Genomic DNA, 12,233 nt, shown 5'->3' with positions numbered 1-12,233 from the left:
CTGACCATAACATAAATAATGGTAGGAATGTAACCGTTCCTCTGAATCTTAACAATTCACAGTCTGATTAAGACAGACGTGGAGAACGAGTTAATTTTGTTAATTAATTAAAACGATTATAATTACGTATGTACCAATACACATACATACGAAAAGTTTCCACCGATTTATGGGCGTAACTGTACCACTGTACTGTACCATTTTACGGACAATAAAAATACGAAAGCTCTTTAATTGTCGGTGCAATTAAGTAAATTTAGGGGGCCGTACCTAATTGGTGCAAGAGCAGGAAACTCATTTCTCTTCCGACTTTGCAATTTTTCCCGGGACAGATGGCCGATGGGCTGCCGCAACAATGCACGCCGAGGTCATCCGACGTTTCGTCATTTTTCTTCCATTGCCTGTATAATGTCGTCAATTAGTTTGGATGGATTATCAGTAATGACCAACAGTCACGATTTAAATCTGTTTTGAGTGTGCGTCCGTTGCTAATTGGACACGGTTAGCAACAGACGAAGTGTTTATTCCTCTTATTTTAAATTCATTTAACGCCAGCATTTTTATTCTTCGTCTAATAATGGAGATTGTTAAAACCTGGAAAATCGCAATTAACATGGACGCAAACCACAAGTTAATCTGGGAATTTTTATTTCATTTTCTTGACTGTGACAATTTCAAAACGTTTGGTACAAATTTTGGACACTCTCGACTATTTCCTTCCATTCCTCGTTGTTGTCCACTTCTTTGAGTTTAACCAAAAGTTCCCCCAGAGACAAATTGAAATCAGAGTTTCTGGGGTCGGTGTGGAAATCCTCGATGATGTTTTTCACATGTTGAGGTGTAATTTTTGCATTTGTGGACAACATGGTGTAGAGATAATAGGCCAATGCTCGGATACGGCAGCTCGTCAGAATTATTAAACTATCCTTGGAGTGTCCATTCAAAATTTGTACTAAATGCATTTTCCCGAAAACAAAATGACATTTCTATTACTAGTAATGTCAGGATAGTTTCAAAACCAGACAGAAATAATAAACACTTCAACTGATTTATTTCAAAAGTGATTCTTTAAGTTTTGGTGCCGGTTTCAAGAGCTAATTGTATATCGTGCAAGCTCTTTCCTTTGGTTTCTGGTACTAGAAGCCACACGAAAACAATTCCCAAGGCAGAAGATCCAGCGAAAATCCAAAAAGATGCAGCCATTCCGATGATCTCTCTTATGTTGGGGAAAAACAGCGCAAAAATGAAAGCCAAAAATAAACAAAAAGAGGAGACTAGTGCCGATGCATAGTTGCGGAACTGTGGCGGGAACAGTTCGCCTGTCATGGCCCAAGCAACTGGACCGATTCCAATGTTGTACGTTACGACATAAAGAATCAAACTGCAGACAGGCAGCCAGAAGAGATAAGAAACCGCGTCAGCAAAATTGTTAGTCTTGAGATAAAAATAAGTACCCAAAAGAACGTGAGAGAGACAAGTACCTGTAAGAGAACAGAGTAGAAGAATTCTGCGACCTAATTTGTCGACAAGCTGTGATGTAAGAAAATTTGTGGTTAGCTGAATCGCTCCTACGATTATGGTGGCCATTTCTGGTTGGATACTGGTCCCAGAAGCTTCGAAAATCGGTTGCAAGTAAGAAACTACGACTGTGATTCCTGAACATTGTTGAAAAAACATTAATCCGCATCCAATCAACAATCCCTTGCGTATGGCTTTGGATTTTAGAGAACTTCTTAAAGTGACGTGTACCGAAAGAGATTTTTCTACGATCTTCTTCATCTCTTCTAATTCTTTCTCAAGAAAGGGTCTTCTGACTTTTTTTAAAGATAATCTTGCGTCTTCTTCTTTTCCAACCATCAACAAGAAGTACGGACTTTCTGGTGCGATGAGACCAAATAAAATGAGAAAAGCAACAGGAGGAATGACGAGAATTAAACAAAATGTCTTGATAGTTACAAAAGGACCGACGATGTAGCAGAACAATGACCCTGCTGTGCACACTAGTCCCATGACGCAAGCAAAAGCACCTCTGTTGCTGTTTTCTGCAATTTCACCCACATATGTGGGGATTATAGAGAGGACGCAACCAGTTCCAATACCCAAAAAGAATCTGCTGAAGTAGTACAGGTTGATGTCGGTGGTAAAAGCCAAAGTCAAGTGGGAGACAATCATAGGTACGGCTATCATGAGTAGTGTCTTTTTTCGTCCGATTTTATCCATAACGGTAGCTGCAAGTAGAGGCCCAATCGCAGCTCCAACACTGAGTAAGGAAGTGATCCAAGATTCTTCAAATGGAGTTATTGGTCTTCCGAATGGATTGTCGACCATGTTGTCAACATTGTTTAACTTTGGAAGAACAGGTGAAGTCCAAGAATAGGACGCTCCACTAATTATTGACGCCAAATTAACTGTCGAAACAAAATTTCCACATCATGTTAATTTTATTGTTTATCACTCACCAGCCCAGACGGAGCCCAGCAAAGACAGGTTCATCTTCTTCTTCATTGTGAATGATAACTGAGAACAATTGTGAGACATGTTTGCCGTCTTTACTATCGGACAAAGAGATTTTGATAAAGGATCAGACGCAACAAATAAACGTCAGGAGGTCATTAAAAATAGATTACTAAAATATCTAATATATTGCATCATATTGTCACCACTTTGCAATTTTTGAATTTCTTGCAAACTTTTTCCATTATTTTCTGAGACAAAGCAAAATATAAATACACAAATGGATCAGTGAAAGGATAAGGAAGCAATTTGTCATACTCAAATGCAAAGATGTAGCCGCAAAGACAAACGTAATAATAAATGAACGTATAAAACCTGAAAACCTTTGCCAAAGGAGTGGTATCAGGTGGAAATAATCACTACCCAAGGTACAGGACCCATTTCAGGTCGCGCAAGCACCTCTAACATGACCTAACAACCACTACTAAGTAAGTAGCTGGGACCGACAGCTTTACATCTCCTCAGAAAGATGGTAGTGATTTGAAAAAAACCTGATGATTTAACCGGGAATCGAACCCGGGCGGAATGGGCGACAAGCCAGTACTTAGCCCCTGAGTCATGACCACTACTGGTATAAATTGTGGATATTTTCTATTCTAGATTACTCGTGATTGCCATCTGTCTCTTCGAAGTTAATTAGAAGGTCATTCTGAAATTGTTACTCGACGAAGTTATTACGATCAATCCTGATTTCGGATTTATTTCAAAACCAGACAAAAATAACTACAACACTTCCACTATTAATTTATTTAACTAAATTAACTCGTTTAAACTTTACTGCCGCTTTCAAGAATCAATTGAATTTCATGCAAGCTTTTTCCTTTGGTTTCTGGCACCAGCAGCCACACGAAAACAATTCCCAAAGCTGAAGACCCAGCGAAAATCCAAAATGATGCAGCCATTCCGATGATGTCTCTTATGTTTGGAAAAAACAGCGCCAAAATGAAAGCCAGAAATAAACAAAAAGAGGAGACTAGTGCCGATGCATAGTTGCGAAACTGTGGCGGAAACAGTTCGCCTGTCATGGCCCAAGAAACTGGACCGATTCCAGTGTTGTACATTACGACATAAAGAATCAGACTGCAGACAGGTAACCAGAATAGATAAGAAACTGCGTTATCAAAATTGTTAGTCTTGAGATAAAAATAAGTACCTAAAAGAACGTGAGAGAGACAAATACCTGTAAGGGAATAGAGTAGAAGAATTCTGCGACCTAATTTGTCGACAAGCTGTGATGTAAGAAAATTTGTTGTTAATTGGATCGCTCCTACGATTATGGCGGCCATTTCTGGTTGGATACTGCTCCCAGAAGCTTCAAAAATCGGTTGCAAGTACGAGACTACGACTGTGATTCCTGAACACTGTTGAAAAAACATTAATCCGCAGCCAATCAACAATCCCTTGCGTATGGCTTTGGATTTTAGAGAACTTCGTAAAGTGACGTTTAGAGAAAGAGATTTTTCTACGTTCCTCTTCATTTCTTCTAATTCCTTCTCAAGAAAGGGTGTTCTCACTCTTTGTAGAGCTAATTTTGCGTCTTCTTCTTTTTCTACCATCAATAAAAAGTACGGACTTTCTGGTGCGATGATACCAAATAAAATGAGAAAAGCGACAGGAGGAATGACGAGAATTAAACAAAATGTCTTGATTGTTACAAAAGGGCCGATGATGTAGCAGAATAATGACCCTGCTGTGCCCACTAAACTCATGACGCAACCGTAAGTACCTCTGTTGGTGTTTTCTGCAATTTCACCCACATATGTGGGGATTATAGAGTAGACGCAACCAACTCCGATACCTAAAAAGAATCTGCTGCAGTAGTACAGATCCATGTCGGTGGTAAAAGCGAGGGTCAAGTGGGAGACAATCATGGGTACGGCTATCACGAGTAGTGTCTTTTTTCTTCCGATTCTGTCCATAACGGTAGTTGCAAGTAGAGGCCCAATTGCAGCTCCAATACTGAGTAAGGAAGTGATCCAAGACTCTTCGAATGGAGTTATTGGTCTTTCGAATGGATTGTCGTCAATATTTTCAACATCGTTTAACTTTGGAAGAACAGGAGAAGTCCAAGAATAGGAAGCTCCAGTCATTATCGACGCCAGATTAACTGTTGAAATAAAACTTCCACATCAAGCTAATTTAATTTTTTATCACTCACCGGCCAAGACGGAGCCCAGTAAAGACAGGTTCATCTTCTTCTTCATTGTGAATGATAACTGAGAACAATTGTGAGACATGTTTGCCGTCTTTATTATCGACAAAGAGATTTTGATAAAGGATCAGGCGCAACAAATAAACGTCAGGAGGTCATTAAAAATAGATTATTAAAATATCTAATATATTGCATCATATTGTCACCATTTTGCAATTACTTGCAAACTGTTTCCATTATTTTCTGAGACAAAGCAAAATATAAATACACTTGCACACAAATAGATCAGTGAAAGGATAAGGAAGCAATTTGTCATACCCAAATGCAAAGATGTAGCCGCAAAGACAAATGTAATAATAAATGACCTTATAAAACCCGAAAAACTTGCCAAAGGAGTGATGTCAGGTACCCAAGGTACAGGACCAAATCTATAAAACATCATCATCAAGATCATGAGACTTAAATAAATAATCGTGTACCTTCAGGCTAAGGCCAAGCGCTAGAAGTTTTCAGGTCGCGCAAGCGCCTCTAACATGACTTAACGTCCACTACTAAGTAAGTAGCCGGGACCGACAGCTTTACACCTCTTCCGAAAGATGGTAGTGATTTGAAAAAAACCTGATGATTTAACCGGGAATCGAACCCGGGCGGTACAGATGATAAGCCAGTATTTAGCCCCTGAGTCATGACCACTACTGGTATAAATTGTGGATATTTTCCATTCTAGATTACTCTTGATTGCCATCTGTCTCTTTGAAGTTAATTAGAAGGTCATTCTGAAATTGTTACTCGACGAAGTTATTACGATCAATCCTGATTTCGGATTTATTTCAAAACCAGACAAAAATAACTACAACACTTCCACTATTGATTTATTTAACTAAATTAACTCGTTTAAACTTTACTGCCGCTTTCAAGAATCAATTGAATATGGTGCAAGCTTTTTGCTTTGGTTTCTGGCACTACCAGCCACACGAAAATAATACCCAAGGCAGATAATAGAGCGAAAATCCAAAAAGATGCAGCCATTCCGATGATCTCTCTTATGTTGGGGAAAAACAGTGCCAAAAGGAAAGCCAAAGACAAGCAAAAAGAGGATACAAATCCCGACGCATAGTTGCGGAAATGTGGCGGAAACAGTTCGCCTATCATGGACCAAGCAATTGGACCGATTCCAATAGAGCACATTATGACATAAAGAATCATACTGGAAACAGGTAGCCAGAATAGATAAGAAACCGCGTCATCAAAATTGTTAGTCTTGAGATAAAAATAAGTACCTAAAAGAATGTGAGAGAGACAAATACCTGTAAGAGAACAGAGTAGAAGAATTCTGCGACCTAATCTGTCAACAAGCTGGGACGTAAGAAAATTTGTGGTTAACTGGATCGCTCCTACGATTATGGCAGACAGTTCCGGCTGAAGAGTGCTTCCAGCAGCGTCAAAAATCGGCTGCATGTACGAAATCATGACGGTGATTCCTGACGATTGCTGGAAAAACATTAATCCACAGCCTATCAACAGTCCCCTGCGTATAACTTTAGAATTTAGAGAATCTCTTATACTGACATGTACCAAACGAGATTTTTCTACGTTTTTCTTCATCTCTTCTAATTCTTTGTCGACGAAGTGATTTCTGATTTTTCTTAAAGCTAGTTTTGCTTCGTTTTCTTCTCCCATCATCAACAAAAAGTACGGACTTTCTGGTGCGAACAAACCAAACAACATAAAAAAAGCGACTGGAGGAATGACGAGAACTAAACAAAACGCCTTGATTGTTAGAAATGGGCCTATTGTATAACACAACAATGTCGCGGCTGTGCACATGAGACCCATCACGCAACCAAAAGCGCCTCTGTTGGTGTTTTCCGCGATCTCACCAACATACGTGGGGATTACAGAGTAGATGCATCCCACACCAAGACCCAGGAACAATCTGCTGAAGTAGTACAGATTGATGTCTGTGGTAAAAGCGAGAATTAAGTGGGAGACGATCATGGGGACAGCTACAATTAACAGTGTTTTCTTTCGTCCGATTCTATCCATCACAGGTATTGAAAGTAGAGGACCAATCGCAGCTCCAACACTGACTAAAGAAGTGATCCAAGATTCTTCAAATGGAGTTATTGGTCTTCCGAATGGATTGTCATCAATGTTTTCAACAGCGTTCAGTTTTGGTAAAACAGGTGAAGTCCATGAATACGCAGCTCCAGCAATAATGGATGCCAGATTAGCTGTTAAAAGGGAATTTCCGCATAAAGTTAATTTGGTTTTTAGCACTCACCAGACAAAACCGAGCCGAGCAAAGACCAGTTCATTTTTTTGTGCATCGTGGATGATAATTAAAAACTATTGTGCAACGTGTTTGCTTTCTCTACTATCGGACAGGGAGATTTTGATAAAGTTGAAATGTAAAAAATAAATGTCACGAGAAGGTTATAAAAACAAATAAATTGTCAAAATATCTAATTTATTGCAACATAGTGTCATCCTCTAACAATCTTTGCATTCCTTCCTAATTGTTTTCTCTTAATTTCGCACCACTCGTCAGTGCAGAGTAAAAACACAAACAAAGCAAAAAGTGAGGTTAGAGCTGATCCGTCATCTGTAGATTTTTTCATCTCTTCAATTCTTTCTCAACGAACTGTTTTCTGATTTCTTTCAAAGCTGTTCGTGCTTGTTCTTCTTCTACCACCATCAGCAAAAGGTTATAAAAACAAATAAATTGTCAAAATATCTAATTTATTGCACCATAGTGTCATCCTCTAACAATCTTTGCATTCCTTGCTAATTGTTTTCTCTTAGTTTCGCACCACTCGTCAGTGCAGAGTAAAAACACAAACAAAGCAAAAAGTGAGGTTAGAGCTGATTCGTGATCTATGGATTTTTTCATCTCTTCAAATTCTTTCTCAACGAAGTGTTTTCTGATTTTTCTCAAAGCTACTCGTGCTTGTTCTTCTTTCGGCACCATCAGCAAAAAGTATGGACTTTGTAGGCGAAAAGATCAAACGCGATGACAGAAGCAATTGGAGGAATGACGAGAATTAGACAAAGAGTTTTGACAGTTAGCAAAGGACCAAGTACAATCTTTGCATTCCTTGCTAATTGTTTTCTCTTAGTTTCGCACCACACGTCAGTGCAGAGTAAAAACACAAACAAAGCAAAAAGTGAGGTTAGAGCTGATCCGTGATCTATGGATTTTTTTTATCTCTGCAAATTCAACGCAGTGTTTTCTGTTTCTTTCAAAGCTATTCGTGCTTGTTCTTCTTTCGCCACCATCAGCAAAAAGTATGGACTTTCGTAGGCGAAAAGATCAAACGCGATGACAGAAACAACTGGAGGAATGACGAGAATTAGACAAAGAGTTTTGACAGTTAGCAAAGGACCAGGTGTGTAGCAGATTAATGTTCCAATTGTGCACACGATTCCCATCATGCAACCGAAGATGCCTCTATTGGTGTCTTCGGCGACATACATGGGGACCAGAGAGTAGAAGCACTCCAAGACCCAGAAAAAAATCTGCTGAAGGAGTACAGATGTTGGTGGTCAAAGTGAGGACTAGGGGAGAGAGAATCATGGGTACGGCTAGCAGCAGAAGAGTCTTTTTTTTCCGATTCTGTCTCTCATGGTGGCTGCAAGGAGCGTCCCAATGGAAGCTCCAGCACTGGTCAGAGACGTCATCGACAATTCTTCGAATGGAGTTATTGGTCTTTCGAATGAGTTGTCTTTCGTATTTTCAAAAACCTTTAACTTTGGAAGAACAGAATGAATAGAAACCTCCAGCAATAATGGATGCCAGATTAACTGTCAACAGAAGATTTCTATACAAAGTTAGTTTAGTTTTGTTGAAACTCGTGGGCCAAGTCGGAGCCGAGCAAAGACCAGTTCGTTTGACCTCTGCACTTTGTAATTTCAAAGTTGATAGTGCTCCCAGCGCCATCTTCGCAGATTCACGCTTCAATTTTGCTTCAAAAAGAAGTAAAATTGATACCATTTAGTCTAGTTTTCGTCTGATATCTTTATTTTGCCTAATTTCAAAAAATCAAAGTGAAACAATAAAGTCACGACTAGTACAAATGCTTTATTTGACAACCAACTCTCAAGTTTTACTTGCATTTTCAAGAACCAATTGAATATCCTGCAAGCTTTTCCCTTTGGTTTCTGGTACTATCCGCCAGACGAAGACCATTCCCAATCCACAACATCCAGCGAAAAGCCAGAAAGATGCCGCCATTCCTATGATCACTGTTATGTTAGGGAAGAACAGTGTCAAAACGAAAGCTAAACACAAGCAAACCCAGCAGATAATCGCGGATGCATAGTTTCGGAAATGTGGCGGAAACAGTTCACCTAACATAGCCCAAGTGACTGGACCGATTCCTGTAGTGAACATTACCACGTAAAAGAGTACACTGCAAACAGGAAGCCAGAATAGATGAGAAACATCAAAATTGTTAATCTTGAGATGAAAATAAACGCCCAAGAGAGAATTGGAGAGACACATTCCAGCAAGTGAACAGAGGAGAAGAATTCTACGACCCAACCTATCAACAAGCTGTGATGTTAGAAAATTCGTGGTTAACTGGATAGCCCCCACGATCATGGCGGCCACTTCCGGTTTGATACTGCTCCCAGAAGCTTCAAAAATCGGTTGCAAGTACGAAACTATGACTGTGATTCCGGAAAACTGCTGAAAAAACATTAATCCGCATCCGATTAACAACCCCTTGCGTATGGCTTTGGATTTTAGAGAATCTCTTAAAGTGACGTTTTTTGAAAGAGAATCTTCTACGTTCCTCTTCATCTCTTCTAATTCTTTCTCGAGAAAATGTCTTCTGATTCTTTTTAAAGCAAGTTTTGCTTCTTCTTCTTTTCCTACCATCAACAAGAAGTACGGACTCTCTGGTGCGAAGAGACCAAATACGATGAAAAAAACAACAGGAGGAACGACGAGGATTAAACAGAATGTCTTGATTGTTACGAAAGGGCCGATTATGTAGCAGAACAAAGTCCCCGCTGTGCATACCAGACCCATCATGCAACCAAAAGCACCTCTGTTGCTGTTTTCTGCGATTTCACCGACATACGTGGGGACTACTGAGTAGACGCAACCTGCTCCAATGCCTAGAAAAAATCTGCTGAAGTAGTAGAGATTGATGCTGGTGGTGAAGGCGAGAATCAAGTGGGAGACAATCATGGGTACGGCTATCATCAACATTGTCTTCTTTCTTCCAATTCTATCCATCACGGTAGCAGCGAGGAGTGGTCCAATCGCAGCTCCAACACTGATTATAGAAGTGATCCAAGATTCTTCAAATGGAGTTATTGGTCTTCCGAATGGATTGTCGACCATGTTGTCAACATTGTTTAATTTTGGAAGAACAGGTGAAGTCCATGAATAGGCAGCTCCACCAATTATCGACGCCAGATTAGCTGTTAATACGAAATTGCTACAAAGAGTTAGTTTTATTTTTGTAAAACTCACCGGACAAAACGGAGCCGAGCAAAGACCAGTTCATTGCGAATGATAACTGACGACAATTGTGCGAAATGTTTGCGCTCTTGACAATCAGACAAAGAGATTCTGATAAAGTATCAAACACGAAAATAAATGGCACGGGAAGGTCATTAAAACAATCAAATATTAAAACAACTAGTTTATTAATCCATAGTGTTACCTTCCAACGACCTTTGAATTTCTTGCAAGCTTTTTCCCTTAGTTTCCGGAACGAAGCAAAATATAAACGCGCCTGCGCACAAACAGATCAGTGACAGGACAAAGAAGCAATTTGCCATACCCAGATGCAAAGACATGGCCGCGAAGACAAGCGTAATTATAAATGAACTCATAAAACATGAAAAACTTGCAAGAGAAGTTGTTGTGGATCGCATGTTGGGCGGAAATAACTCGGCGATCACGACCCAAGGTACAGGACCCAAACCTATGTTAAACATCATCATGAAAACCACGAGACTCAAAACCGGCACCCAAGAAATCATGTCCACTTGAATTTGGTGGTTTTTGAGGTAGAAGTACACTCCTAGGGTGGCCACACTGATGCACATACCTACTGCAGATGCAAGAAGTAAAACCTTACGTCCCAGTCGATCGACAAGAGAAGAAGCGAGAGCTGTGGCAACGGTCTGAACTGTACCAACAATAACTGGGTACATTTCGGGGGAGAGGCTGCCCCCAGCAGCGGCAAAAATTGTCTGCATGTATGATATTATAGCGCTGACACCAGCGGCTTGTTGAAAAATTATGATACCCAAAGAAATGACCAAAGCTCTGGTCAGACTTTTCGACCCCACTATTTGACCAATCGTACCTTTACGTCTGTCAGTTTGTTCTACACTTTTCATGATACTTCTGAATTCTGCTTGGATTTCTTCAGCACTGTTGTTTCTCAATTTTTTCAAACTAGTCATCAAGCGTTTTTCGTCGTTGATAGATGCCAAATAAATGGGAGATTCTGCACCCAATATGGAGAAGCATGCTATGAAGATGACCAAAGGAGAGATACACACCAGGCAAAAATTTTGAACTGACAAGTGGGGTCCAACTATGAACGCGAAGTTGAAACCAGACGTCACAAAAATACCTGAAAGACAACTTACAGTTCCGCGATTGTGACTTTCGGCAATTTCCACTAAAAATAAAGGGAGAATGGAGAAGACGCTACCACACGCGGTACCCAGCAGGAATCTTGAGATGTAGAAGAGATGTATGATTTTGGCAAACGCAGTTGTCAGTAATGATAAAGTCATGACGGCCGCCATCACCAACAAGCTTCGTTTTCTTCCGATTTTGTCAGCGAGAGTGCCGGCTGCCATGGGACCGAAGATCGCCCCCAAAGGTACCAATCCAGCAATCCATGACGCTTCTGAAGGTGTGATAGGACGACCAAGTGGGTTGTGGTCAGGGTCTTTACTGCCGTCTAATTTGGGAAGCATGGGACTGCTCCAGGCAAATGAAACACCAGCGGCAAAAGCCATCAGATCGGCTGGTTAAAATTTGTGATAAAATGTTGTTGCGAAGGACGCAAGAGACTTACCAATAACAGCAGTTAAGTAAAGAAATGTGTTTATAGATTTGGGTCTCGTCTCCGGCTTTAAAATCGTTGATACAGTTTCTTCAGTTGTTGATTTGTTGTAGAAAATCGCTTCGCGGAGATCTTGTTCTTCGTCCATTACGAAAAAATCACTAACAAACCATACGGTACTCTTTGGAAGACAAAACGTTGTCGTTATCTTTTAAATCGGTAAATATATAAAATGATTCTTGTTTACATGTCTTTGTGATGCAGTTCATTGTTGGATTTATCCAGATTGCAGCGCAATCATAAACTGCATCTTCATTTTTATCACTAGCCAACCAAGTACGACTTTGAAATGTGAAAAAATGGAAAATGGAGATGAAAAAATACTTGGCAATGAAGTATTACAGGAAACTGCATGTAAAACCTCATTCACGGATTTAGGTTATCAAATGTACGGATTTTTTAGAATCTTATCGCGGATGTTATTCGCGTTAAAATAAATGTCAACAGTTCATTTATTTTTGTGT

The 12,233-nt window shown here is 39.9% G+C and overlaps 5 protein-coding genes across 5 annotated transcripts; all 5 read right to left on the bottom strand.

The window, feature by feature from the left end:
- Nucleotides 1–631: 631 nt before the first annotated feature.
- Nucleotides 632–2,620, bottom strand: LOC138139389 (facilitated trehalose transporter Tret1-like). The gene is made up of 2 exons (XM_069059649.1): nt 2,460–2,620; nt 632–2,408 (listed from the first exon to the last, which is right to left on the bottom strand). The coding sequence occupies exons 1-2, from the start codon at nt 2,536–2,538 to the stop codon at nt 1,069–1,071; spliced, it is 1,419 nt and encodes a 472-aa protein (XP_068915750.1). The 5' UTR covers nt 2,539–2,620; the 3' UTR covers nt 632–1,068.
- A 622-nt stretch (nt 2,621–3,242) lies between these two features.
- Nucleotides 3,243–4,726, bottom strand: LOC138139391 (facilitated trehalose transporter Tret1-2 homolog). The gene is made up of 2 exons (XM_069059651.1): nt 4,673–4,726; nt 3,243–4,621 (listed from the first exon to the last, which is right to left on the bottom strand). Exons 1-2 carry the CDS (start codon nt 4,716–4,718, stop codon nt 3,282–3,284), a joined length of 1,386 nt encoding a protein of 461 aa, XP_068915752.1. The 5' UTR covers nt 4,719–4,726; the 3' UTR covers nt 3,243–3,281.
- A 745-nt stretch (nt 4,727–5,471) lies between these two features.
- LOC138139390 (facilitated trehalose transporter Tret1-like) lies at nt 5,472–7,127 on the bottom strand. The gene is made up of 2 exons (XM_069059650.1): nt 6,951–7,127; nt 5,472–6,900 (listed from the first exon to the last, which is right to left on the bottom strand). Exons 1-2 carry the CDS (start codon nt 6,994–6,996, stop codon nt 5,561–5,563), a joined length of 1,386 nt encoding a protein of 461 aa, XP_068915751.1. The 5' UTR covers nt 6,997–7,127; the 3' UTR covers nt 5,472–5,560.
- A 1,600-nt stretch (nt 7,128–8,727) lies between these two features.
- On the bottom strand, nt 8,728–10,310 carry LOC138139495 (facilitated trehalose transporter Tret1-2 homolog). The gene is made up of 2 exons (XM_069059790.1): nt 10,152–10,310; nt 8,728–10,099 (listed from the first exon to the last, which is right to left on the bottom strand). Exons 1-2 carry the CDS (start codon nt 10,183–10,185, stop codon nt 8,766–8,768), a joined length of 1,368 nt encoding a protein of 455 aa, XP_068915891.1. The 5' UTR covers nt 10,186–10,310; the 3' UTR covers nt 8,728–8,765.
- On the bottom strand, nt 10,309–12,122 carry LOC138139492 (facilitated trehalose transporter Tret1-like). Its single transcript, XM_069059786.1, has 2 exons — nt 11,722–12,122; nt 10,309–11,670 (listed from the first exon to the last, which is right to left on the bottom strand). The coding sequence occupies exons 1-2, from the start codon at nt 11,855–11,857 to the stop codon at nt 10,328–10,330; spliced, it is 1,479 nt and encodes a 492-aa protein (XP_068915887.1). The 5' UTR covers nt 11,858–12,122; the 3' UTR covers nt 10,309–10,327.
- Between the last annotated feature and the right edge of the window lie 111 nt (nt 12,123–12,233).

The sequence above is a fragment of the Tenebrio molitor genome, chromosome 9 (assembly GCF_963966145.1).
Source record: "Tenebrio molitor chromosome 9, icTenMoli1.1, whole genome shotgun sequence".
Taxonomy (NCBI): Eukaryota; Metazoa; Arthropoda; class Insecta; order Coleoptera; family Tenebrionidae; genus Tenebrio; species Tenebrio molitor.
This window is presented reverse-complemented; position numbering and strand designations above follow the sequence as displayed.

What these genes read in the sequence shown, in the direction of transcription:
- LOC138139492 (XM_069059786.1), bottom strand. Translation starts at nt 11,857, where the DNA reads ATGGACGAAGAACAAGATCTCCGCGAAGCGATTTTCTACAACAAATCA. An exon ending in TTACTTAACTGCTGTTATTG is followed by an intron (nt 11,671 to 11,721) that starts GTAAGTCTCTTG and finishes AATTTTAACCAG; the next exon opens with CCGATCTGATGGCTTTTGCC.
- LOC138139495 (XM_069059790.1), bottom strand. Translation starts at nt 10,185, where the DNA reads ATGAACTGGTCTTTGCTCGGCTCCGTTTTGTCCG. An exon ending in GCTCGGCTCCGTTTTGTCCG is followed by an intron (nt 10,100 to 10,151) that starts GTGAGTTTTACA and finishes TCGTATTAACAG; the next exon opens with CTAATCTGGCGTCGATAATT.
- LOC138139390 (XM_069059650.1), bottom strand. Translation starts at nt 6,996, where the DNA reads ATGCACAAAAAAATGAACTGGTCTTTGCTCGGCTCGGTTTTGTCTG. An exon ending in GCTCGGCTCGGTTTTGTCTG is followed by an intron (nt 6,901 to 6,950) that starts GTGAGTGCTAAA and finishes CCCTTTTAACAG; the next exon opens with CTAATCTGGCATCCATTATT.
- LOC138139389 (XM_069059649.1), bottom strand. Translation starts at nt 2,538, where the DNA reads ATGTCTCACAATTGTTCTCAGTTATCATTCACAATGAAGAAGAAGATG. An exon ending in GCTGGGCTCCGTCTGGGCTG is followed by an intron (nt 2,409 to 2,459) that starts GTGAGTGATAAA and finishes TTGTTTCGACAG; the next exon opens with TTAATTTGGCGTCAATAATT.
- LOC138139391 (XM_069059651.1), bottom strand. Translation starts at nt 4,718, where the DNA reads ATGAAGAAGAAGATGAACCTGTCTTTACTGGGCTCCGTCTTGGCCG. An exon ending in ACTGGGCTCCGTCTTGGCCG is followed by an intron (nt 4,622 to 4,672) that starts GTGAGTGATAAA and finishes TTATTTCAACAG; the next exon opens with TTAATCTGGCGTCGATAATG.